At 46.7% G+C, this 25,789-nt stretch overlaps 1 protein-coding gene across 4 annotated transcripts in view; it reads left to right on the top strand.

The window, feature by feature from the left end:
- The window catches only part of LOC144724944 (uncharacterized), a 222,556-nt gene that overhangs the window by 155,529 nt on the left and 41,238 nt on the right, over positions 1-25,789 (top strand). For 3 of the 4 annotated variants that reach the window (XM_078604272.1, XM_078604271.1, XM_078604273.1), the window contains exons 4-12: positions 4,100-4,177; positions 5,360-5,452; positions 15,027-15,193; positions 15,584-15,699; positions 17,662-17,762; positions 20,101-20,220; positions 21,716-21,811; positions 23,075-23,202; positions 24,432-25,710. In XM_078604272.1, coding sequence (XP_078460398.1) covers positions 4,100-4,177; positions 5,360-5,452; positions 15,027-15,193; positions 15,584-15,699; positions 17,662-17,762; positions 20,101-20,220; positions 21,716-21,811; positions 23,075-23,202; positions 24,432-25,710 — 2,178 coding nt within the window. Of the gene's footprint in view, positions 1-4,099; positions 4,178-5,359; positions 5,453-15,026; positions 15,194-15,583; positions 15,700-17,661; positions 17,763-20,100; positions 20,221-20,460; positions 20,530-21,715; positions 21,812-23,074; positions 23,203-24,431; positions 25,711-25,789 lie in introns of those variants that run through there. The other variant, XM_078604274.1, reaches the window with a different exon arrangement.

Here is a 25,789-nt window from a genome sequence, read left to right as displayed (position 1 = left end):
AACGCCCGGGGTGTACTTGCTTGGTACAGTATGATCGCTTGTTTTTTATAAAGGCAAATGGATTACAAGAATAATCCGTTGCCAAGGTTGAAATATTGACTACAGCGATACGGCGTGGGCGTGATCATATTACAATGCGCCTGATAACGAATTGCACCATTTGAGTCATTTGTGCAGTTTATACACTGAGGTCTTGTAGTTAACACACCCATGCACGTGACTTTGGTCCATGGCTCGCCGGTTGTGTTGATGGTCACGGTTCAACTCAAGAGCTCCCTCGAGGCTGAATGCCACGTCGGGCCCCTTTAGTCGTGAGGGATAAAAAATCAGGCCCCATTGTGAAGTTGTTCTGTGCGCCCTGGAGATGTGAGTAAAATCCCTCTGCTTGGGGCGGAGCGTCTTTCCCAGGGGTTTGCCAGGCGGTGTTGCGAAGTTACCTCTGCCAGCAGGAGTCTCTGTGTGGCGTTTTGATCAGGGCGGTGAGGCCACAGTAGGGAAGAGGGAGGGAGAAACGTGGGTCCCGGGGGATACGGGGTGGAGGCGGCGGGTGAAAAGGTCCTGAGGGAGAGGGGGATGCGCCAACACAAGGGGCGCGCAGGTGATGAGGGGGGGCAGAGGAAGCAGGGAGGGTGCCGTCTAGAAGCAAGAAGGGCAGAGGTAAAGGAGGCAAAAGCGAGGGGGTCAAGATAGGCCGGGAGGGGCGGGGGGGGAGCCGCCCCAGCACCGCGATGCCCGACGCCAGTCCCAGCTCTCTTCCTTGTCCACATCCGACTCCGGTATCCGAGAGTCGGCGGTGACGAAAGATTTCTAAGGTCCCTTTCTCCCTCTAAATGTGTGACGGAGGCAAGGGTGTGGCAGGGGGCGCTCCTCGCTCGACGCTGCAGAGGGGATGGGGGAGGTCGGGGCGGAGAGGGGGGACCACCGACACTTTCGTACCCCCGAGATGCTGGGATTTGTCTCTTTAGCGGTTGTGGTTCTCAGACTTGGTATGTGGAAGGGTGTAGTCTGGGCAGGCTTTTTCCCCGTACCACAAGGGTCTTCTGGGGAGGGGCGGGAGATCCAGGGAAGATGCGTTGGGGGTCTTGGCGCTGTCCCAGTACACAAGCGGGCCATGGGAGCTTGATCCCCAGGGGCCTCCCCATCCTCACACCACGGCAGGGGAAGGGGCGGAGGCCCCAATCCGTCCTCAGGCTGCTCCGGTACCCGGATCCTGGGAGACGTATTCCAATCTCCCCCGTGCCTGGGAGACCACCTGCCACTCCTGTCCACTAGGGCCACTGCTTTCGAGGAGGATGTGTACTTCCTTGACAGCCCGTGTCGAAATGGGGGATATCGTGAGCGGTATTGAGGGCCAGGGTGTGGGGAGGTAGAAGATCGGGTGAAATGCGGAGGAAGAAGGGCCGCTGAGGGCTTCCCCCTGCAGGCGGATTCCAGCGGGCCCCGGGCCCCGAGTGGCTGGTTGTGGTCCCTCCCGATCCTCAGCCTGCTCGAAGAATGCGTCCAAGCAGGCCCAGCCCACCAGGTCCCCATGCAAGGGTAGGAGAAGGTTCCTCCTCTTGGCATCCATCAGGGTGAGGCCCGATGCCATGAGTGTCCGCTTCCCCCCCACGAGAGTTGCCCCCGTCCTTGGCTGCCCTCAGCACCTCCACGGCACCGTGATGTCACGTGAAGGTGATTAGAACAGGTCGAGGTCTCGCATTATTGGTCTCCATGGAGTCTCCCCACCCGGTAAGCCTGCACAACCTCCTGATCGGCAGATAGCTCGAAGGGTCCGAGCTTGCTAGGGCCTTCGGTAGGTGTCTGCGCCTTGCTCTTCAATGGTGGCTAGAAGCGCGTTGGTCGCCATCTTCTGCTTCTCGACCCTCCCTCCAATTTAGTTAATTCTTTCCTCCAGGCCGCGGACTATGTTGGTGTTTTCTTCCACCCTCTCCAGCAGTGTTTGCAGCATCTCCCTCAGGGCCTTCCCCCAGGGCGTCCGGTCTGATCTTGACTCGTGACTCCGGCGGGGATGAGGCCTTGGCCTTCTTGCCAGCAGCTCTAGCCTCCGTTTAATTTGGAAGGGCTGCTGCATCGGGAGCTGCTCTCACCTAACCACGAGGCGGGCGTTGGTGCGTAGCCTAGGTCCGAGTCTCAAGGAGCTTGAAGGTGGACCTTTCACTGTCCCGGGGGGTTTTGTCTTCTAACAGCCTTCTAAAAGATCAGAGGGAAAAATAAAACATTACTAGGCAAAGAAAACTTTCAATCTGAGGAGATTATGGGTTGAGACGAGTTAGTAAGGGGTAAGAGTGATCCATACGGCGCTGCCTACTCAGTCATAACGTCACCGGAAGTCACACTCGCGACAATTTAATACTCAAAAGTAATGTTTCAATTCAATAAAATAACATTCATGGTATATGATTAAATTGTGTGTAAATGCAAATATGTAAAATTACTCTCAATTTACATATAATCATACATATTAAAAAAATGTGTCAACGTGACATTTCACTTGTGTTACATATTTTATGATAATGCTACAAATATTGAGCGGTCTGAAAATTCATTGCAAAAAACTACAGGATTACAATCTTTTCAAGTGATAAACTTCATTCTCCTGAGTCCCAAAGATGGATCATCATGTTATAGTTGGGTTGCCACATGCAGCATTTCTGGGAAATGTGTAAGCCTTCACAGGCGATTTAAAAGTCACAGTTTCTTTGTAAGTTGCGTGATAATATATCACTCAACATCATGCGTTTGCATGTAATTGTCTCTTCTTACTATTGCACTTGAGAGAGAGAGTTATCTTTGAATGTTATTATCTTTATTTTGCTAACATTCATCTTACCATGGCCAATCTGATCTTCTGCCTTCTCTGGTATGTAATCCTAAATATTTAAAAGGAGCCGACACTATCTCAACTTTTATCCTCTGACAAATGTCCTATTAATAATACCGTGTCACGCGAGTACAGTACTGTGCATATCTTGAGATTTATTTTTTCACTTCTGCGGAAAACGTTTTGAAGTGGCAACCCCGTGGCCACGGTCTCGCACTCCTCACTCCGCTCGCGTCCTCCTGGGACATTCACGCCGTGTCCGAGGGCGTTTGGGGGAGCCGGGAGTCACGTGAGGTGAGCCCGCGAGCAGCGAGGGACCAGGCCAGGCAGATAGCAACGAACCTCTCCTTAACATTGGCTCGCCAGAACCCTGTCTAAAGTGTGTGCCATTGCCATACCACGTTGGCATGGTTTTACGTAGTAAATGCGTTGCTGGCAGGGCCAACCCGAGTGTGGGGGGCAATTTTTCCCAGGTCTCACATAAAAGAGTGCCCCACAACCGTCTTGATTTATTTTTTGCTGTGGAAGTAGTATGTAGGTATGTATGTTGAACACTCTTTCGCACCGTGCATAAGCGACCGCGCTTATCGGAGGTGTGGGGGGGGGGGATGGACAACAAATGAAACACATACAAAAATGAATAAGGTGGCCTCACACGGAACCTTAGGTAGCCCTGATGGCTGGTACCAACTTCTGGTGAATATTGCCATAACATTGTCTCTTCAGTTGTTTCTGGCCCAGAGTTGTGGGTAGTGCTGTCAGTTGGGGTTCCAGTCGCGGTAAAAGAGCTGCATTCGATTACAGGTGCAGATATATTGCGAAGACGAAGTGAATGTAAGTTTAATGAACTTGCTCTACTACAATTTACCACGGACTTGAAAAGAGTGTTGGGAGGGCCCTGAACAGTGTGTGTGTGTGTTTCGCTCGCCGTGTGGAGGGGTGGCGAAGTGATTGGCACGCTGCGCTATAAACCCATCCACCCGAGTTAAATTCCTGCTCACAGCCAAAACCGGTCACGATTATCTGAACCGGTCTTGGGCCTCCCCTAAGTTGACTCAGCCTCAAATGTGCACCTGGTACGATGTGAAAATATCGCCACTCGGGAGGCAAAGGCGGCCGGGCGTGGTTGCTGGCCACCCGCCCCCTCGTGTGCCGTGCCGGCCTTCATAGGTGCTCGCTGACAGCACTTGCCCCAACAGTCTGTGAATGAGGCTATGCGGGGGGGGGGGGGGATCGTCGTGGTTTGTCTGATTGTGCTGCACGTGCTGTGTGTTGCAGCCCAGGGAGAGAGGCAGCATGCTGGTGCACAAGATGCAGAACATCAAGATCGCCCTGGACTTCATGCAAAGACGCCAAGTGAGCCGCGCCGACCTGGACACTTTGCACGGCAGAGGCTGCTGCCCGTTAAGCTCATGTGCAAGAACTTGTGGCTGTCGCTATCCGACGAGTTGATCGGTCCAATTGTGTGCCATATGGGGGAATACTGCACGCGTACCTGTTGAAAGGATACGGGTTTGGCAGAGGGAGGAGCAACAGAGCTCGGCACATTTAAACAGTCAAAAGATGGACAACAAAGTGGTGTCCTTGCACACATACGTGTGTGACCTTTGCATGTGTGTAGAAAGTAGTGCTTGTGTATATTGTGTGTGTACAATGTACGGTGAATGTATGTATATGTTGGAGAGTGGTAGTGTCCGTGGTTAGAACGCTGCGCTACAAACCCAGTGACCCGAGTTAAATTCCGGCTTGCCGTCATCGATGAATGCATGAACGGGTTCTGGGTCTCGCCGAGGTTAACTCAGCCTCCGTGGTGCATTGTGTAAACATCATTACTGGGGAGATAAAGGTGGCCGGGCATGGTTCTGGCCACTCACCCCAACGTATGTTGTGCCTGCCTTCATAGGTGCTCGCTAACAGCATTTGCCCCAACAGTCTGTTCATGCTACATTGAAAATATTTGTCTTTGCACGTATATGGTGTATAGTGCGGTGTATCTTGTTATTAATTGTAATATTTAGTTATTATGATTGCATGTCTTTGAAATGTCTTATGTTGTAATTACGTTACATTTTAATGTTATGAAAATGTAGCGTCTTTCAACTATTTACTTATTTGCAGTATGTCAGATGCCCCCCGCATAATCGGAAAGACTCTCTGCCAAGTTAGTGTGGCTCTGAGAGGTTTCAATGTATTTGCAGATAGAGCTGGGCGGAAGGAGCGTTGATCCAATCCCCATCCCAGCATGAGCCTCAATTGATCAATGAATGTCTATAAATGTGGCCTGTGATGTATGCATGCATGTTGCACTTCTTTTGCACCGTACGTAGCCAACCACGCTTATCGGAGGTGCAGAGGTGTGCAGAGTTAATTACCATTACAAATTAATCGAGTAAGGCAATGCAGATACACATGATCAATTAACCGCATCTCGTGTAATTTAGATACCGGAAATAACAAATGACATTTGTAACGAAATTACATTTTTTAACTACGTATAATTTAGATACTGGCCATAACTGCTGTGACATCATCCCGCAGATCAAGCTGGTGAACATCCGTAGCGATGACATCGCAGAGGGAAACCCCAAGCTCACCCTGGGGCTCATCTGGACCATCATCCTTCACTTCCAGGTCAGAGGGCAACACGCGTGCTGCAGGTGTTTTATTTTGTTAGCTTCACATTCATTCGCCCAGTGAAGCCTTGCCGTGTGCCAATGCTCTGTGTCAGTAGGGTTCTGTGAATCATAATGAAGGTTTTTGGGGTAGATCGCGTAAATGTAACTGTGTTGTTAACCCACCGCCACCCAGAAGAACCAATCAGTGAGGTTTGTCACGTGAACAAAGTGTGTCATTTAGCAGCTACGTCAGCACATCGGTGTGATGGAGAGTAAATCCACAACATTCACAGTTTGAGTACGACGTTTCTCTGGTGATTACAACAATTGATTTTATTTTATACCTACGTGACTTTACCGAAAGAACCAAAGAGTATGGATCCCTGCAGTCACGAAAACTTAAAATCTATATTGATTACAACAAAGTTTCAGGCGATTTTGCCAGAATTGTTTTGTTGACGTGTCTCTGCTCAGTGCGGGTTGGTGAAGGTGGGGAGCATCGAAGTGGGGCCAAATAAGTAGGGGACTCCTCTACTTACGCTCGTTCGACTAAAACATTTCAGAGACGCGAAAAAACCTGTCCGTATGTCCAGTTGCCCATTCGGACCGAGAGTCGTAAGTTCAACTGCCGCGCAGTAGATGGCGGTGGTGGCGTCTACGTCTGCAGAACGTGAGGAACCAGCGGCATCTACATCTACAGGACTTTTAAAGCCATTCCCTGTGCTTAGTGTACATGCCGCAGAACATGTTTGGAATTGACAGGAGTAAAGTTGGACTTACGAACAGACCTCTGGAACTTTACTCGTTCATAGGTAGAGGAGTCAGTGTACAGCATCTGCTGCACTGCCCTCTGCTGGACACTGAATGCATAAACAGTAAAGGATTTGTGACTCCATATGAATTCAATCATATTTAAGCTCATCGGCCCATGAGCAATCTGAGCCAATGATATAGGCCAGAGCACCCTGTTCATAAAGCGGTAACTAATTGTATTGACAGTAATTTCTCATTTAACGTACAAGATGCGTTCCTGAAAAGTACCGCGTTAAGCGAGGAATTATTTACGTACATTGCAGGGCATGAATAAATAAATAACACTATGCACATTTTAATCATATCTGCACTATAATGTCAGCCTGCAGTTTTCCCATTGCGAGGCAACAGAACTGAGATGAGGGTACGCCGCCACGCACCGTATCATTCCGCGCGTGCACCCAGAGTTCCCATCCCGCTTGGCTCAAAAAAGTAGTTCGTCAGAACCACGTTATAGTGAATAACGCGTTGTATGAAGACACGTTAAGCATGGGCTTGCCGTATCCAAACGCATAACATACCTGGGATTTTATTTGAAACTGCATTGCTTTTCTTATTCAGTACATCTTGAGCAAGAGGGGAAAAAAACGGAGTGAATTCTTAATTTGCAGTTGCATGCTCGTTGCAAAGCACAGCTCCAAGCAGTAAACTAATCCCCCTTCTCAATTTTCCACTGCCATTCCATGCCTGCTTGTCAGGCATGGAATGGCAGTTATTGGGCCCAATTTAAACAAACATTATTGAAACCTTTCTACACAGCTTAATTTTCCAACTATATGGCCTGAACAAAGAGTTGACCTGAAATGCACACATTGCCTGCAATAGGAATAACACTCCTTTCATTGCAAGTGCAACTCGAGCATTGAGTCCAAAGGGCATGGTGGCGAGATGTTAACTACCTCACCAGGTATGCAGGAGGTCACGGGTTCGATCCCGACCCTGGCATCTGTATATTTTGAGTTTAAATGTTTGCCCTGTGGTGGAGTAGATTTATCTCCAGGTCCTCCGGGTTTCCCCTCCACATTTATAAACGTACATTTCGAGTATTTGGCTGCTATAATGTCCCACATGATGAGCCACTTCCGTTGAGCTATCATTTGTGGCCAGGTCGCTTCTGAAAAATAGCTACATTAGTGGGCCCTACCTGGTGAAAAAAAAAAGTTGTAATAGTAAATAGTCCGCCAGTTCGGTATCCCCGCTCGGCAGTTCAAACGTGGGGCGAGATTTTTACATTCCGCACCTATGTCTACCCGGATGTATAAATAGGTATGGCACAGTTAATTGATCTGCAGTTTGCGTGTGGTGGAGTAGAGTGTGGATAGCTCCACATCTTCTAGGACATCTGGTCAGCATGGAAGAGTAGGCCAAATACCCTTTAGAGATGGTGCTCTCTCGTGCTGGCGAGTCGAAGCTCTTTCGCCACAGTGGTGTGAGCAAGAAATTGCAGGGCTGCACCTTGAACCTTTATTTAAAACTCCATTCAAACTGTCTTGTAATGGATTACACATTCAATCAGAAGTGTTAGAATTAATTGGTGGTTCTCTTACTGGCTCAGCGGTTATAATTGAGTGAAATATTCACACTTGGAGGCATTTTGCCTGTCTCACTTTGGTCCGTTGTGAAGCATGGGCAGTGTTCTCCATTGCAAGGCCCGCGGCCCACTGGCAGCCCTTGGTGGCCTTTAGTGCAGCTCCTGAAGTGCGGCCTCCGACAATACACACAACACGTGACAACACCCTCCCATCATCATAATCATCGTGCTGCTGTGAAACCCCAATGGTTTCAAATGTCTCGTCCCTGAAAATTAGTGAAGAACACAGAGCTGGGGTGTTGGGGCTGGTCGTCCTGTTATCACGACTAAAGTGGTGTCCAGGCGGCAGCCTTTTCTGGCTGGTCTGGTGTGATCGTTCTTGCTGAATCGGTGCCGAGGAGAGAAAAGACAGCCGTTTGTTTAAGAATGAGGGCACTGTGCAGCTTGGAGACTGAGTCAGCGCCGCTGACATTTCTGGGTTAAAATGTAGGCAGCCTCCCACCAGCCCACCCTCCACCCACCCGTCCCCCCTACTGTGATGAAACCCAATGCAATCTGGATGATATTGCATTGGCAGCGGCACTCATAACAAAATCTCAAGACATTCGTCAATAACACTGTGGCAATGCAACTATGGACCATATATGACAAACCACTACATTATGCGCTCCATCAACGGAGGAATAGAAAAACTACACGAACTCTCTGCTGAAGCCCTGTCGCGGCTAGCAGACCACAACCTTGGCATTCGGCTCCTGAATGAATATATTGCCATATTCAAGAAGAGAAAAAAAACCTGCTGAAAGGAAAACATAAATAGGTGACATTTCAGACAATGGCCCTTCTTCATAGTGGACAGATCCTCTTCACTTACTACTATAATGAGCCAAGAATGTCTGTGTGTCCTGCGCGTGACGTCACTCCACGTGGGCCAACCCCCCTCATTAATATTAATTAGTGGGTGACGTCACTCCACATGGAGGGGGCGAGGCGCCTCCTCCCCCCTCCTCAGCGTCAACTTACAACCCTCACTACAAAGGCAGAACCCTCACGTCACGCGATGCCTGTAACGCTGTTGAGACATCGAAGTAAAAAGGACGTCATGATGAACAAGGGATTATAACCTTTAAATTAAAAAGATCTGTGTCACCGCAGCCTTACAAATTGTACACGAATGGATGCAATGAATATGACGTCGCGCTCTGCTTTTCGCTTGCAAGTTTCAGATTTACTGCAATACACCCGTCCTTGGATGGGCAAAAGGCAAGTAGTCAAATAACTATCTGAGCCATTGTCCTGTGAAACATTTCCAATGAAAATGTTATTTATTTTAGGGCAGTGTTATTGCAGTTCGTGGTGCTATCTTCTATAGCCACCACTTAGGACAATTTTTTTTCGTTGTCATTGTCAGCGCTCACGCGGCATTTCATAATCGGCCTCGTGTTGTTGGCAAATTCCTCTTGGAACTTGCAGAGAAGCAGGCATCCTGTAGGAACTGGATGGACGCCCTCACAAATTGAGGACCCCCTCCCCTCCTCCTCCAAACTCCGTCACTTTTCTTCTCTGCAACCGGCCTGCGGCTGCAATTAAATTATCATGATTCCCTGCCGATAGCAGGAGTTGCAGAAGAACATTTAATTGCCTCTTGACCAATAGCACATTTGGAATACGTTTTGGGTGGCAAGGTCTGAAACAACTTGTGCAATTCAATAAGCACACAGTGTGCACTTCGACAATAAACTTGTCAAACAAATGTTTGGCACCAGGTGCCCACGCCACGCCAAATCGACCCAGAGGAGGCCCCGTTAGGTGTTGGGCTGACCTCAGCACAGCTTTCGCTCAAATATGGCGTGCGCTCTGCTTTATAGCAATTGAAAGCTTGCGTATCGCCAGCCAAAGAGCCGTACAAAATGATTAATGTCAGAGCACTGTGCGTGCGGCTTAAAGAATGTAGTTGAATGCACTGTACGCCGTTTGCTTTCAGAAAATGTTCAGATAAAATGTGAGGCGTGGGGACATTTCGGAACGCATTAAACCAGGTAATATATTACAGATAGGAATGTAATGAATGTATACATACTTGTGCCGCCCACTGCCTTGCACAGATTGTACATGTTGTTTTCTCTCTAGTTAAGTTAGTTAATTCTCCGCACTGCAAGCAACTCCATTCAAAACTGCAAACACATGCTGCATGCAATAAGTCCCCGATTTTTAAAGTCAAATGACATGTTTATAAGAGGCATATTCAGCAACGTTTTCCCACACTTTCAATTCAGCTTTTATATATATGATAAATAAAAAAACGTCACGTCTTAATAATCACACTCAGCAAGGAAAATAAAATCTTGCAAAGACGAGTATATTTGCAATCACGGGTCAATGTCGCATATCCGACCGTCACGTATCCACCCTAACCAAATGAACCACCAACATTTCCCGCACCTCTGATTAGCACGGTTAGCTACATATGGTGCAAAAGAAGTTCAACGTACATTGGGTACGCACAGGTGTTTAGTCGCATTGTGTAACTGTAATTTTCTGCGACAAAAAAACTCAAAACAGAGTTTTGTTATTTGCGTTTGTGCACCACTGCCAATGCCACATGTTCCATAGATGTTCAAACCGTTGTATGCATCTACGTTGAACTTCTTTTGCACTGTACGTAGCTGACTGTGCTTATCGGAGGTGCGGGGGAAGGACAACACACTTAAACACAAAAGCAGCCGACTATTTCACGAAGAGCAATGCATTGTTAGCCCTACACAAGTTCACTTCTAAAGTAATGTAAAGAAATATTTAAAGCAGTTGCAATTTATTTATCGATTCTAAGGATATCACATTTGCAATCTCTTTACATATCCGCCTCTACGTTACTTCAGTCCCGGGCGAGTCGGATACTTGAAGTTGTACTGTCCTAGTAGAAGACGCAGCATTTTTAAAGGCGAAGAGAGTGTTTTTTTTTGGAGACCACATTCCGTACAATATCTTTTGACAGTTGTGTATATATCCACAGACATGAATCATATACAAGAGCATATCATTATGTGCCAGTTGTCAGCCCGAATCCAACTTTTGTTTAAAAAAATAACAAAGAAATAACAAACCATCCCTGTTGTCTCAAATCACCCCACGAAGAGCGATAGACACAAACCTAAACACATTCGTCAATTACACCGTTGTGGCCTTAGAAGTAACAGTATATAGACGACGTTTTGGGAACGGTCCTTCTACATAGCACAAAGAAGAGTCGTTGCCTGAAACATCACCTATTATTTTTCCTTTTTTAGGTCACAGTGCTATTGACGAACGTGTCGATTTTGTTCACGAAAAACAAAAAAAATTGTCGTTCGTGCTTGTGCATCACTGCCAACGCAGCATGGCCAAATGATTTGGCCATGCGTAAATCTGTTCGCTGTGAAGAACATTCGACTGGGCCGGGCGCGGACAACTTTAAGTGCTCCTATAAAAGAAACCCATGTTCTTGTTGAATGATCTTTGAGAAAGGTAGCAACACCCCTCCCCCCCTCCCACACATTCCTGGGAGTTGGGACAAAGAGATCCACATCTTTCATGTGCGCGGTTTAAAGTCTCATCACGAGTAAATTATAATTTATTTTTTACTCGTGATGAGACTTTTAACACCGCTTGCCCAAGACCGAGTCAAACGTTCGGACATTTGTGTATCCCAGTACTGTCTTCTACTTCCCGAGTGCCGAAAATGTGAAAACTGTTTCACGTCCACAAGAGTAAAATGATCAAGGGCACGCTTGCAAAAGTCTGTAACGCGTCTGGAGCGAGCGGACCGTCCGATGGCTGATGTCAGTCTCAACCACCTTCTAGGACGGTCGTTACACGGTGTTTCGACAAAGCCCCGCACGCAGACATGCACCAACCGGGTACCGACATCTCTCACGGCACCTGCTAACTAACATTGGATCTAGTTTCCTCTGCTGCTGCTCCTTCTCGATATCATTGTCAAAACGAATTGTGTGGTGTTGCCGTCATTTCGGATCAATAGCGCAGGAAGACCGATATTATCATTAACGCACACGTCACCGACAGGGTTTAACGGACGCATTAGCGCGCCATCGCCGAGGGAGTGCTGACAGAGCCGAGCCTGTAACAATATCCCGTGGCGTTTGCCACTGTATGGCTTTGCCGTGGTTGAATTTCTCCAGCCAACGCCCCTGTTCGTACGTTGATCTCAACAGCGGTGCCGTTGAGCCCCCTAGTGGTGAAAACAAAGACTCGTTTCAGTCAAACTATTTGGCGATTGCTGCTGCTGCTGCAATGGTGCTTCAACTACAATTTCACATTCGGGTGTTCAAGCCCAGACAACCGCGTGAGGAGCAGCGGAGTGCATCGCTGTTGATGTCTCCTTCGTGTTTGTGGTCGTTGCAAGTTGACGTCGATGATACGTGTTTTGTGTTCGCGAGATACCCGCACTCCGCACGGGAGAGGCCCTCTGTGTTCAGTTGTGGAGGAGCCTTGGTCCCAGGGTCTCACTGACGCATTGTCGAAAAAATAAGAATAGTTTTACTATCAGAGCGTGTTTGTTTGCATGTTCACCACAAGTACGTGTGGTTAATGCGAACATGATTCCTTGCAAAAAAAGTTTATATTTGGTGTTTAAACATCTTAATACCTACTTGATTTGGAGCTTTCGTGACTGCAGGAATTACTCTTTGGTTCTTTCGGTAAAATCACGTAGAAATAATGTTTTTATTAAATAATGGCATACGACGTTTCGATTGCAACACAAGCAATCATCAGGTACAAATGAAAGAAAATTTAACCAAGTAAACTTATAAATATAATGCAATACAACACAGAGAGTTGGCTAACATAACAGTCAACACCCTACCTGGTTGATTATCTTAATACCTGTTTTATTGCCAGAAAAGATAAAACCTATCTTTCTTTTTTCATACTTTGGTTCCTGCAAAAATAAGGTCCCATTTTGACGCCTTGTTGTTTGGCCCTGAACAAGGCCATTTGGCGTGACGTTCAAGTTCAAGTTCATTTATTAGGTAGAGCCCTGTGAGCCATTCGGCTCTTGAATTGGGTGCAACCGCAACAAACAACAAACAAAAACATGAACACGAAAACATCTTAAAGTGAATATGTGACTAAGTGCAAACAGAAGTGTGTCACTGCTCTGGAGACCGGGAGATCGATGATCGATGTTCGATCGCTGTGTCGATGGCATTTGTCGCGATATCTCACTTCACAGAGCGGGCCGCGTGAAGGCTGCCATCCAATATCAGGAAGCTGCTGGAGCTATGCACTTTAAAATCTAGATTGAAAACACATTTATTTAGAACTACTTTTTGTGTTTACGTTTGTTGTCCTTCCCCCCACACCTCCTATTAACACGGTTGGCTACGTACGGGGCAAAATAAGTTCAACGTACATACATGAGCATCAACCGCACGGAAAATAAGACTTGTTTTAAAATAAGTTATGGCTGGGAATCTGTCGCACTGATGTTTGTATATGCCACCGTGTCTATTCCCTTCTGACTACAACGTTATGTTCAATGTAATTTCAGTTTTATTTATGAGGTATAACCCTGTGAGCCATGCAGCTCTTGACTCGGGTGCAACCGCAACAAAACAAAAACATGAACCAGAAAACATCTTAAAGTGACTAACCGCAACAGAAAAATCCTGGAAAAAACATCAAAGTCTTCCAGAAAAAAACACCGTATTTCAACGCTGTGTGCAAAAATCCAAGTGGGATGCAAGTCAAACAATAACAAACCATAAGACAATGTAGATTAAAGTTATCAGGCTAACTCTGTACTACAACAAACAAACATGGCTAAACCAAAACGTTTTCAAAATCAGTGAAATAAAGCTATAAAAACAATGTAACAGTGATCATTAGACGTGAGAGTCAAACGTTAGTACTGATGTTTCTATATGCCACGAAGATTTATTGTTGTTTGTTTGTGCTTGTGCACCACCGCGTCTATTCCCTTCGGACCACCACGTTATGTTCAATGCAATCAGACGTGAGAGTCAAACGTTCGTGTTCCAGATCGCTGGATGCCACATGGTGAAAGGACTCCGATTGCACTGAGAGAAATGCGTGCTCGCAGATGTGAATTTTACTTTAATTTAAATTGTTGAGCACTGCAATATTACAGGGATTGCGCCAATCTCGCTCACAATTACCGTCGTAAATTATCGGCAAGATTCGAAGCTCTCTTACCATGCACACGAGCAGCGTGTCGAAAGTGAATGGGTCACAAAGGACATGCTGCAGACAGACAGAAACAAACAAAACAACATTACAACGCCTGCGTTTGTGATTTCAGGGAATGAGGTCAGGCAGAAGGGATGCGACTCGACATTTAAGGCTTTAACACATTAATGCAACTTCAGGGGATCATCGCCATCAGTACCACGAGCACCCATGACCATTTAGTACAGCAGTGGCATAGGACGACAAGGTTTCGGCGCGACTGAATTTTTAAGTCCGTTTGATGAAGCGTCACTGCTCCGCAGAGCACACAAGCACACGTAGTCATGCGACCTCTCCTGCGATTGGAGGTTGCCACCCCGAATGTCCACAAGGGGGCGCAGCAAATCTGTATCCACGTTCCAACAACGATTGCACGATCATAGCCTCTTGCGTCGTCTCCTTGAGAGTGCCTGCAGTCTTTTGCACAGAACCCACCGCTTTTGGCAGCTTGTGGAAGTCATGAGGATTCCCTCCTCCACGTAAGTGTGAGGCTTACCACCTGTGGGGGGTTTGACCGAGGTCATCCGCGATTTGGCTTTTTTTTTTCGGGTGGCGGGAATTGATTTATTCTGAGTTCTGGTTACCGTCATTGTATTGAACTTCAATACAAGAAGCTTGATAGACCTCGTGCGGACTGCTATTTTTATTTAACCAGCCAAGGCCCACTGAGCTATATGGCTATTTTTCAGAAGCAACCTGGCCACAAAATGATAGCCCAATGAACTGGCTTATCACGTGGAAACTCATTCTAAATGTGGAGGGAAAAACCGGAGGACCCAGAGAAAAATCCACGCGACCATGGAGAGAGACACGCAAAATTAAAATATCCAGTCGTCAGGGTCGAGATCAAATCCACGACCTCCTGCATACCAGGCGAGGCAGTTAACATCTCACCACCGGGGTGCCCTTGTGTGTCTGAGTTTGGTCGACCGCGAGAGAGACGTGGCGACCCTAACGCGTTGACCGCGTGCGTATGTGTGCGCGCGCCTGCGTGCAGGTGTCTGACATCCAGGTGGGGGAGCAGCACCGGGACCTGGGCGCGAAGGAGCGCCTCCTGCTGTGGGTGCGTCGCGTTGTGCAGGAGTACCCGGACTTGCGCTGCGACAACTTCACGACTTCGTGGCGCGACGGCAGACTCTTCAACGCCATCATCCACCGCCACCGGTGACGGAGCACGTGCTGCCCCCTCCCCCATACCCGATGGCTTTTTTTTCCCATTGGACGGTTTTTCAATGCCTGCGCCAGTTTGTTTTTCCACCGCGGGAAAGCTGCAATGAATGAGTCAAGGTGTGTGTAGTTGACGCGGTGATGCCGTGTCCTCGCGGTGCGCTGACTGATGTCACACGGAATTCGCGCATCGCGTTAGCTCTGCCCCTGGTGGTCCTGCTCGGCCTCGAGCGATATTCGCCTGTCTTGCGAGGCCAGCGTGTCACACTTTGGTTCAAGCTTGGCACAGCAATTAAGCCAGTTGAAAACCACTCGTGGAAAAATGGTGCGATGAGTGTGTCCGTGTGGTACGTTAGGTGAACAGTGCGTGCTGTTGTTTTCCTGCAGACCCGACCTCCTGGACATGAAGAAGGTCTACCAGCAGAACAATCAGCAGAACCTGGAGCAGGCCTTCAGCCTGGCCGAGCAGAACCTGCGAGTCCCACGCCTGCTTGACACCGAAGGTGAGCACGACTCAAACTACAAAACTATTTTTTATTTTGACCAGGTGAGACCCACTGAGCTATATAGCTCTTTTTCAGAAGTGACCTGGCCACAAATGATAGCTCAATGAAGCGGCTCATCACGTGGACATTTATAGCAGCCTAACACTCGAAATGCGCGTCTCCAAATGTAGAGGGAAGAACCGGAGGACCCGGAGTAAAATCCACACGATCACGGGGAGAACATACAAACTTATAATATACAGGCGTCAGGGTCTTGATCGAACCTACGACGACCTCCTGTATACCAGGCGAGGTAGTTAATGTGTCGCCATCCTTGCCACAATCTGGACATTGCACGGGGGGGCTGTGGCACCACCCGCCAGCAGCTCGTTCGCCATTTGTTGCGGAGGTTCGCAGTTCGACTCTGGCAGGCCGCCCACGTTGACAATGCGGGCGAATGGACCATAAATACACGCCATCTGCTGCAAGAGCGGACGTTACAAATGCCGTGACTTCATTTGAAATGAGTAGGCCATTTGTGTGCCCGCGTCAACAATTGCCAAATTCTGAAGTAATACCCGTAGATTGATCAGTTGGGATGACGACATTCCATTGGTTGCCCCGGACTAGCCGACTAAGACTCACATTCATGCCAGTGCCTGGTCACCTTCTGCCACACGGGGGCATCTGCCACTAGGCGTGTCCTTGGAACGTTTCAGTTGAGATGCGATGGAAGACACTTTGAGATGCTAAAGCATTTAAGCAAGCCGCACTTAAATCCAAAATATTATTAATGTTATTCTTATAAGAACATGTTACTGGCTGTACCCTTTGCAGAATTAACTTTTGAGACTCATGTGGAATTTATTGATGTCAATGTTGCTTTATTATTGTTGCTATCATTGGCACATTGCCATGCCTAGGATTCAGGTTACAATTGGGAAAATAACCGTGATTATTAGAAATACTGGAATAGTTTACCCCAAAAAATATTGCTGGGCCACTTTATTTGAGTGCTTCTGAGCTCAAATAAAGTCTGCCTGAAAGGACAACCGCTTGTATGGATGTAATATGCAGGCAATTGCGTGATTGATCTTTTTTTAATACCACATGGGCTTTTCTAAACCAGGCTGTGCACTGTAACAGACAACAGACTGAGATAATTTGTGCTTTCCACGACAGACCATTTTTTTTGTTGAAATAAGGTCCCTCTTAAAAAGGAGTCATTGATATAGAAAATATCTAAATGTTAATGGGACGTATAAAAAAAATAACCTCGAAAAAGATGTATAGTGTACGTTTAGACGAATTTATAAATGCAAAAGAATATGAATGTATTCCTTAACTGTATTTTCTAACTTATTATTTTATTAAATCTGCTTTGAACAATGAAATTAACTCTGCAAAATTAATGTAAATTCATCGTCATCGTCAGCCGTGATGAATGAGGCCTCTTTAAGCTGCTTCCATCTCCCAAGGTCCAGCGATGTAACGATCCAGAATCAGAATATGTATTTATTTTGGAGGAATCCGATGAGCTATTAAGCTCTTTCACAGATGTCCAGTGGGCGGCGGGTCAGAACGTTCCAACAACAAAAAATTACTTAAACACGTTAAGTCTTTGAAAGGTAAATGAAACTAAACTATTTTTATTTCACCAGGTAAAGCCCACTGAGCTACTGGTTTATTTTTAAAAAGCGACCTGGCCACAAATGATAGCTCAGCAAGCTGATTTCCGCGCAGGACGTCTTCTCGGACGCGCTCCATCTCCTGGCTGCCACTCCATCACTATTCACGACTGTCGGACAATCATCTCTTCGAGCGACGTGTCCCGCAAATTAAAACAATGTTTTAAATATGCTGGAAAACTTTACGTAACATTTGAAACTGTATTATGTAACATTTGAAAATGCTGTGTTTGTTTTCCTACAAGTTTAAAGTTTAGTCATTGTACTCGCCCCTCCCCCCCACCCCACACAGATGTCGATGTGAAATCTCCTGAAGAGAAGTCGGTGGTGACATACGTGGCCGCCCTTTACGAGGCCTTCCCGAAGATCCCAGCGGATGGCATCACGATCTACGTGAGTTGCAGTGAAAGGTCAAGTGTGGCGATGGTTTCTTTGCAATTTTGGGGAAAATTGTGGGAAAATTCGCCCCACTTAAAAACAGTGGGCTTGTAAATAACTTTATATATTTAAAATACTGGGGGCAGCCAGAGGTGAAGACGTTTTCGATACAGGTCTTGCATTTTTCCTTTGTGTGGATGGTAAGTAGCATGTGGAAATCTTACGTGTAATGACCGGCTAGCAGACTGTGACTCCGTAGTCTCGTTAAAAAAGTTTGCACTCTCTGCCTTGCTCATCTATTAGAACCATTGTGAGCTTGTTCAAAATCGTGGACTCAGCAGAAACGTTGTCCTGCGAACTGAGGTGAGGCTTATCAGCATAGGGTTGTAACAAGAGACTGGGGCTGAACGATTCATCGATTTCAAATCGAAATCGCAATTTGAAACAATGCGATTAGCAAATCGCAAAGGCTGAGATTTTTTGCGATTTGAAAAGTCCTATTACTTTCTTATTGGAATTGTTTTATTTTTTATTATTATAACTTTATTTATTTAACTTAACAATTGTTCCATGTTTGAGTGTTCTATTTCAATTAAAACATTTTAATAGATACATATTGGAAGCAATTCATATATTTTAAGTTCTCATCCTTTGCATTAGAATATATAGAGCAGTTCCTATTTTGATGGCATCATGCGATAATGCTTCATCACATGTTTTAAATCTATTACACGGTGAGTATTGAACTGATGCTTGACTTTTAAAAAATGTAATCGCAAATCAAATCGCAATCGCAATATCTGTCAGAAAAATCTTAATTAGATATTTTCCCCCAAATCGTTCAGCCCTACAAGAGACCCTTTCAAGCCGCCACATGTCACCGCAGGAAGGTGCTCACTGGGATGACTTGGAATTTTAGTTAAATGTGGCCATAAACAATGCTGCTTTGTGCAATTTTTTCATGACAAGTTTTTTTTTAATCAAACCTTCCCCCCCCCACCCCCCCCCCCCATATCAAGATTGTGTTGTGTAAATTGGCTGGGTGGTTCAGAGGTTAGAGTGCTTAGCCAGCGCCACAGAAATGCTGGAATCGAATCTGTGTTTCAGCCACCGGTGGTTAAACCAGATGCACAAATGTTGTGAGTTGATGCCCTCGTCTTGATGAAACCAATGCCCAGGAAACCATCTTGCCCAATTTGTTTTTTGCACTTACTGTGGCTTAAATGCATTCTGTTGATGAAGCGTACTGGTTAGACTATCTTGGGACAATCTCATAACAACGTGTATAGGAGAGTGTGATTCACGTGTAAAAAAATATCAAGGATTCTCTAAAGTCCTGTAAAAAGAGCTTACTTTCTCTGGCGTGCGGAATGCTCTACTCAACTAAAGACCCCAATGGATTCCTCAACATGACACTATTATCACAATTGGAATATATTTGGAGAAAAATGTGGATCATATTTAATATATATATCTTGAAGTAGTTGTCTGGCATCACGTTTGAGGATCATTCTCTGAAACAGGGTGGTGCACTGCTAGCTGCAATTCTCCAAATGGAAATGTATTCATCTCACATCTTGCGGCCACCTAGTGTACGCAGAAGGTCGTGGGTTTGATCCCAGACCCTGATGATGCCTGTTGTATATTTGAAGTTTCCGTGTTTCTCTCTCCTCGTGGTGGTTGTGTGGATTTTGCTGCGGATCCTCCGGTTTTTCCCTCCTCATTCAGAAACATGCATTTCTATTATTTGGATGCTATTATAAATTCCCATGCGGTGAAGATGATAAGCCACTTCAGTGAGCTGTCACGTGTGGCCAGGTCAACTCTGAAAAATAACTCACAGCTCCAGTGGGCTTTACCTCCTAAATAAAATAGTTCAGTTTAGTGTTATCTTGTCTTTTCGTATATAGATTTATAATGCGCCTTAGTCCAAGGTGCTTTACAATAATGATACAATTGAACATTATTTGATGGTGGTTACAATAAAGAGTGGGGTCATTAAAAGTGTTGGTTTAGTCATGGTCACAGTAAGGAGGACAAGTGGGAGTGGTTAGATAGGGGTAGTGGTTTGGTTTGTTGTCCTTCCCCCACACCTCCGATTAGCCGCGGTTGGCTACTTACAGTGCGAAATAAGTTCAACATTCATACATACACATAGAGGGGTAGTGATAGGGGTTAAGGGGGTCGTAGCTGGGCTGGGGCAGCGAGTATCAGTAGGATAGGCAAGGGATAACAGAAGGGGTTTAATTTAGGAACGGAAGCAGGTTAGTGAAACACACACTGTTGACAAACACAGGTGACGACACGTGGTCTCTGCCTCAATGACGGAACTGTACGCCCTGTGGCCCTGCAGGAGGTCGACAAGAAATGGAAGGAATACGAAACCAAGATCAGCTTCCTGCTCTCCTGGATCAAGGAGAAGATGCAGAAAGTGGAGAGCCAGGGCAGCACCATGAGCCAAGAGGAGCTCAAGGTGACGTGTGATGAGGTCGCACTGATTACGCACAAAGTGCACGCCACAATTGATGCAGAAAGTGGAGAGCCAGGGCAGCACCATGAGCCAAGAGGAGCTCAAGGTGACGTGTGATGAGGTCGCACTGATTACGCACAAAGTGCACGCCACAATTGATGCAGAAAGTGGAGAGCCAGGGCAGCACCATGAGCCAAGAGGAGCTCAAGGTGACGTGTGATGAGGTCGCACTGATTACGCACAAAGTGCACGCCACAATTGATGCAGAAAGTGGAGAGCCAGGGCAGCACCATGAGCCAAGAGGAGCTCAAGGTGACGTGTGATGAGGTCGCACTGATTACGCACAAAGTGCACGCCACAATTGAACCGCTTTACGTTGCCGATCTCGTCGAGGGGCATAAACTACCACGCAGAAGAAACAAAACTTTGAAATCTTCTTGGTTCTTTCGGTAAAGTCACGTAGAAGGGAACTAATAAAATAATAAAAATTAAACATAATAAAATAATTCTCACGACGTTTCGAACAGGTCTGTCGAAAAGACAGCGTCTGAATTCAGACGCTGTCTTTCCGACAGACATGTTCTTCACCTGAGGACGGCTGCTTGCGTTGTGGCCGAAATGTCGTGAGAATTATTTTATTATGTTTTATTCTTTTTTATTTCATTATTTCCCTTCTACGTGACTTTACTGAAAGAACCAAGAAGATGAATCCCTGCAGTCACGAAAGCTTTAAATCGAAAACTTTTAAACTTGTATTAGCGCATCGTGTAGAGCTCGTCGAGAGGAATAGATTGCCGTGTGGTTCGCCTTCAACAGACATAAAATGACGTCGCAACGTAGTTTATGCGAGAGCCGGGAGGCTTATGGGACCCCGGTGTCCTACCGTGAGGTTCAAATGCCTAATATCATTCGTGTGAGAATCGATTGTTTTCATCCGTGCATGTTGTACCTAAGTAGTTCACATGACCCCTGAAGACAGGAGAGGTGACGGAGTGCATCTCAATATAATGATACAAATTTTTTTTAATTTAATCAAGTAGCTCCCCTTGGATTGTGACACGAAGTTGACCAACAATGACGCGTCTAACGGATAAGAAAAATGTGCAGCGGATTGTGGTGCTTTTTTTACGAATTGTGACTCGCACGCTTTAAAACAACCCGCTGAAAGCAATGATTCAAAGTGAAAGAGTTGGCCAAATATCCCAATATCGGAATCATAATCTTTTCTTCATCCTCTAGAAATCCGATGAGCTATGAAGCTCTTTTTCAAAGATGTCCAGGTGGACATATAGGATCACAGAGCTTGGGAAATTGTTGGCGCCGGTTGTGGCTGCCTTCCCGCGCCTGCACACAAAACTGCGCGCGCTAAAAACCCCGATGCATTTTGAGATGCAAATTTGCTTCAGCTACTCTACGTACAGGTATAAAAACATTAAGCAGCAAACCTATCGCAGACATGAGGTTCACGATTGTTGCTGTTGCCTGCTGTGTTTCCCAGGATTTCCAGATTCTGTTGCTGCAGCTGAAGGAGAAAGACATTCCTGGCAGAGACGGGGAAAAAGCCAGCATCGAGAAACTTTACAAGGCATTTCAGGTGCAGTAGCGCCTTATACATGCATGGTGCACCAGCATCTCAGTCAACGTTTTAGTCTGGGTACTCTCACGGGTATTAACGTTCATTAATGGTACTCTTTGGTTCTTTCGGTAAAGTCACGTAGGTTTAAAATAGAAAAAAATCACGACGTTTCGATTGCAACACAAGCAATCATCATCAGGTGGGAAAACCACAGCAAGAAAATGTTTTGCTGAAGTGGGAGAGAGGCAGTGGTAAGAGGTTATATTGGTAAGAGGGGGGAGGGGGAAGGGGGGGAGAAGGGGGAGGGGAGCGTTGCGTGGACGCTAGGAGAGGGACATGAACCTCTTACCACGGCCTATCTCCCACTTCAGCAAAAAATGTTCTTGCTGTGGTTTTCCCACCTGATGATGATTGCTTGTGTTGCAATGGAAACGTCGTGATTTAATTTATTTTATTTTTCTACCTACGTGACTTTACCGAAAGAACCAATAAGTATGGATATCTGCAGTCACGAAAACTTCAAATCTAGATTGTTCATTCGTGGTGTTTGCTAAACCTCCAAATAGAAGGCCACAGAGCTTAGGCTGACTTCCTTCCCACTTGTCTGTGAATTCCCGCGCCTCTGTGCCAAAACTGTGCGCGTTACGCATTCTACAGCGTTAAAGCTACATACAAATAAAACGCTATTATTAAAATGGGAGGTTACATAGGTGTAGATGAAAGTAAAATAATTATGTGATTTTTATAGATGGCAGTTCTTGTGCAAGATGTATATTTCTTTACTCAATGAAATAGTTGCAATAAAAAATCAGCTGGAGTTGATTTCTGAAAGTTGTTTTATTACAGCCTTTGTTCAATATAAACCAGGACTGCTGTTTATCCAACAGTTTCTCATTCCAACTTATTTTTTACATTGTCCAATTTGCATTGGTCATGTGTTGTTACCTTGCTGATCGCGTCAAGGAGCATAAACCATCACACAGCGGCTTTTGGCTGGCCATCGGACAAAGACGGTCACTGCATCGCTTGCTATCAGACACGCTTCTGCGGCCATCTAGAACGCTCTTCCTTACGATATTAAGAAGCCACTGGGAGCTATGCACTTTTAAATCATCTAGATTGAAAACCCATTTCTTCAGAATTGATTTTTTGCGTTTAGTTTGTGTTCCCCCCCCGCCCCGCACCTCCGATGAGCACGGTTGCGTTCGTACGGCGCGGAAGAAGCTCAACATACGTACGTACATACACACATACACGTTGACCCTCCGATCTGTGTTTCAGGTTTGGATCAATTTTGGTCGGATAAAGGTGGCCCCTGGTCAGTCCCCGGCAGATGTGGAAAAGGAACTGGGGAAGTTGGTCAAGGTCATCCAAGCGGGGGAGATGAAGGCTCAGCAGGAAGCCTCCAGGTAGACACACACTCATTTAACCCGAGCCCTTTGGACTCCAGATCACACAAAGCATGTCCCCTGCACAGACCTTTGCCAGTCCACTGGTGGATGAGGGTTTCCCACACCCTGCACCACTGTGGGTTTTTCTCGCCACGGTGGCAAGATGTTAACCACCTCGCCTGGTATACAGGAGGTCGTGAGTTCGATCCCGATCCTAACGCCTGTATATTTGGAGTTTGCATGTTCTCCCCGTGGTCGTGTGAATTTTTTCTCCGGGTCCTCCGATTTTTCCCTCCACGTTTAGAAACATGCGTTTAGAGGACTCTATGTAGCTGCTATAAATGTCCACGTGATAAGCCACTTCGTTGAGCTATCATTTGTGGCCCGGTCACTGCTGAAAAAGAGCTACATAGCTCAGTGGACCTTACCCTGGCAAAATGAAAAAAAAAATAGTTTACGTTTTTTTTGGCCACACTTGTTGCGCGCGGAAGTACAGTACAGCAGAGTATGGGTGCTGCACTAACCCTCTGCTGCCCACCAAGAATCTCCGCATCCTTTAGCAACCTGCTGTGCATGGTGGTCACCCATCCAAGCATTGTCCATGCTCAAATCTGCTTAGCTTCCGAGATAATGCGTACTGATCTAGTATGAGTAAAGCACATTTCGATGACAATCTACTTTTAATAATAAGAATATTTTTGTATTAATTTGAAGTTTTGTTATTGACATGCAGGTCAGAAATTTTATACAAGTAATGTTAAATACATAACGCTAACATGATGCAGCCATCTGGAACGTTTTTCCGTCCTATATTAGGAAGCTACTGAAGCTATATACTTAAAACTAAATTGAAAACTAATTTCTTTAGAACTGCTTTTTGTGTTTAGTTTGTTGTCCTACCCATGCACCTCTGATTATCATGGTTGGCTACGTATGTTGTGGAAGAACTTCAACATACATATAAATATGGGTTTCTGTGGGTCTCTATGGTTGTATATCAGTCTCTGGATTTCTATGGTTCTTTATGGGTCTTTTCCGATCTTAGGAAGCCACTGGAGTTATACACTTTTAAATCTAAATTGAAAACTCATGTCTTCAGAACTGCTTATTGTGTATAGTTTATTGTCCTTTCCCCACACCTCCGGTTAGCACGGTTGGCTACTTACAGTGCTAAAAGATGTTCAACATACATACATACGTATGTGATGGACAATCAGCTAACTGAGATTTACCGTTGCACTGGACAGGCTCGGCAAATTGGCCGCTGCATCTAAGCCTGCTGCTGGGCCCGTGGACGAGATAAAGGTCATCGAGGCACAGTCAGTGCAGGCACCGCTGATGCAGTTCCAAGAGCAAGTCAAGATCCCGGCCGACATTGCGACCAAAGCCAAGGCGGCACAAGCGGAGGCCAAGGCGAAGGCTCAGCGAGAGGCCAAGGAGAGGGAAAGAGTTGACCAAGAAGCCAGGGCATTGGCAGAAGCCATAGGAAGGGAACAACTAGAAGCCAAGGCAAAGGAGGCGGAGGCTCGAGCCAAAGCCCAGGAGGAGGCAAAAGCAAAGGCAAAGGCTGAGCAGGAGGCTAAAGAAAGAGCCAAAGCTGAGGCGCAAGCCAAGGAGGCGGCCGCTAAAGCCAAAGCTGAAGAAGAGGCAAGGGCCAAGGCAAAGGCTGAGCAGGAGGCAAAGGACAAGGCCAAGGCCGAGGCTGCAGCAAAGGAGGCGCAAGCCAAGGAGGCGGCCGCTAAAGCCAAGGCTGAAGAAGAGGCAAGGGCCAAGGCAAAAGCTGAGCAGGAGGCAAAGGAAAAGGCTAAGGCCGAGGCTGCAGCAAAGGAGGCCGCCGCTAAAGCCAAAGCTGAAGAAGAGGCAAGGGCCAAGGCAAAGGCTGAACAGGAGGCAAAGGAAAAGGCTAAGGCCGAGGCTGCAGCAAAGGAGGCGGCCGCTAAAGCCAAGGCTGAAGAAGAGGCAAGGGCCAAGGCAAAGGCTGAACAGGAGGCAAAGGAAAAGGCTAAGGCCGAGGCTGCAGCAAAGGAGGCCGCCGCTAAAGCCAAAGCTGAGGAGGAGGCAAGGGCCAAGGCAAAGGCTGAACAGGAGGCTAAGGAAAAGGCTAAGGCCGAGGCTGCAGCAAAGGAGGCGCAAGCCAAGGAGGCAGAGGCTAAAGCCAAGGCCCAAGAGGAGGCCAGAGCCAAGGCGAAGGCAGAAGCTCTGGCTAAGGCGCAGGAAGAGGAAAAGGTCAGGTTGATAGCTCAGCAGCAGACCAAGGTAAGGTTCCAAGCCGATGCTGCAGCGAAGGCATTAGCGGACTCCATTGCCAAGCAGCAAGAGGAGGCCAGGGCTAAGGAGGCCGAGGCCAAGGAAAGTGAAGCGGTGAAAGCGAAGGAAGCAGAAGAAGCGAGGCTGCGGGCGGAAGCGGAGGCGCGGGCGCTGGCTGAGTCCCTGAGCAAGGCCCAGGCTGAGGCTAAAGCCGAGGCGGAGGCTGACCAAAAGCTTAACTTCATCAAGGACCTCATGGCCCTCATGGAGGAAAAACAGGTGCGTTTGTGTGGATGCAACTGCCAGTTGTAGTTAATTTCTGTAGATGCGAGTACGATCGAGCAAAGTTGTTCAGAGT

Source organism: Lampetra planeri, chromosome 22, assembly GCF_965212315.1.
Source record: "Lampetra planeri chromosome 22, kcLamPlan1.2.h2, whole genome shotgun sequence".
Taxonomy (NCBI): domain Eukaryota; kingdom Metazoa; phylum Chordata; class Hyperoartia; order Petromyzontiformes; family Petromyzontidae; genus Lampetra; species Lampetra planeri.
Note: the sequence above shows the minus strand (reverse complement) of the source record. Positions and strands in the feature narration are given on the sequence as shown.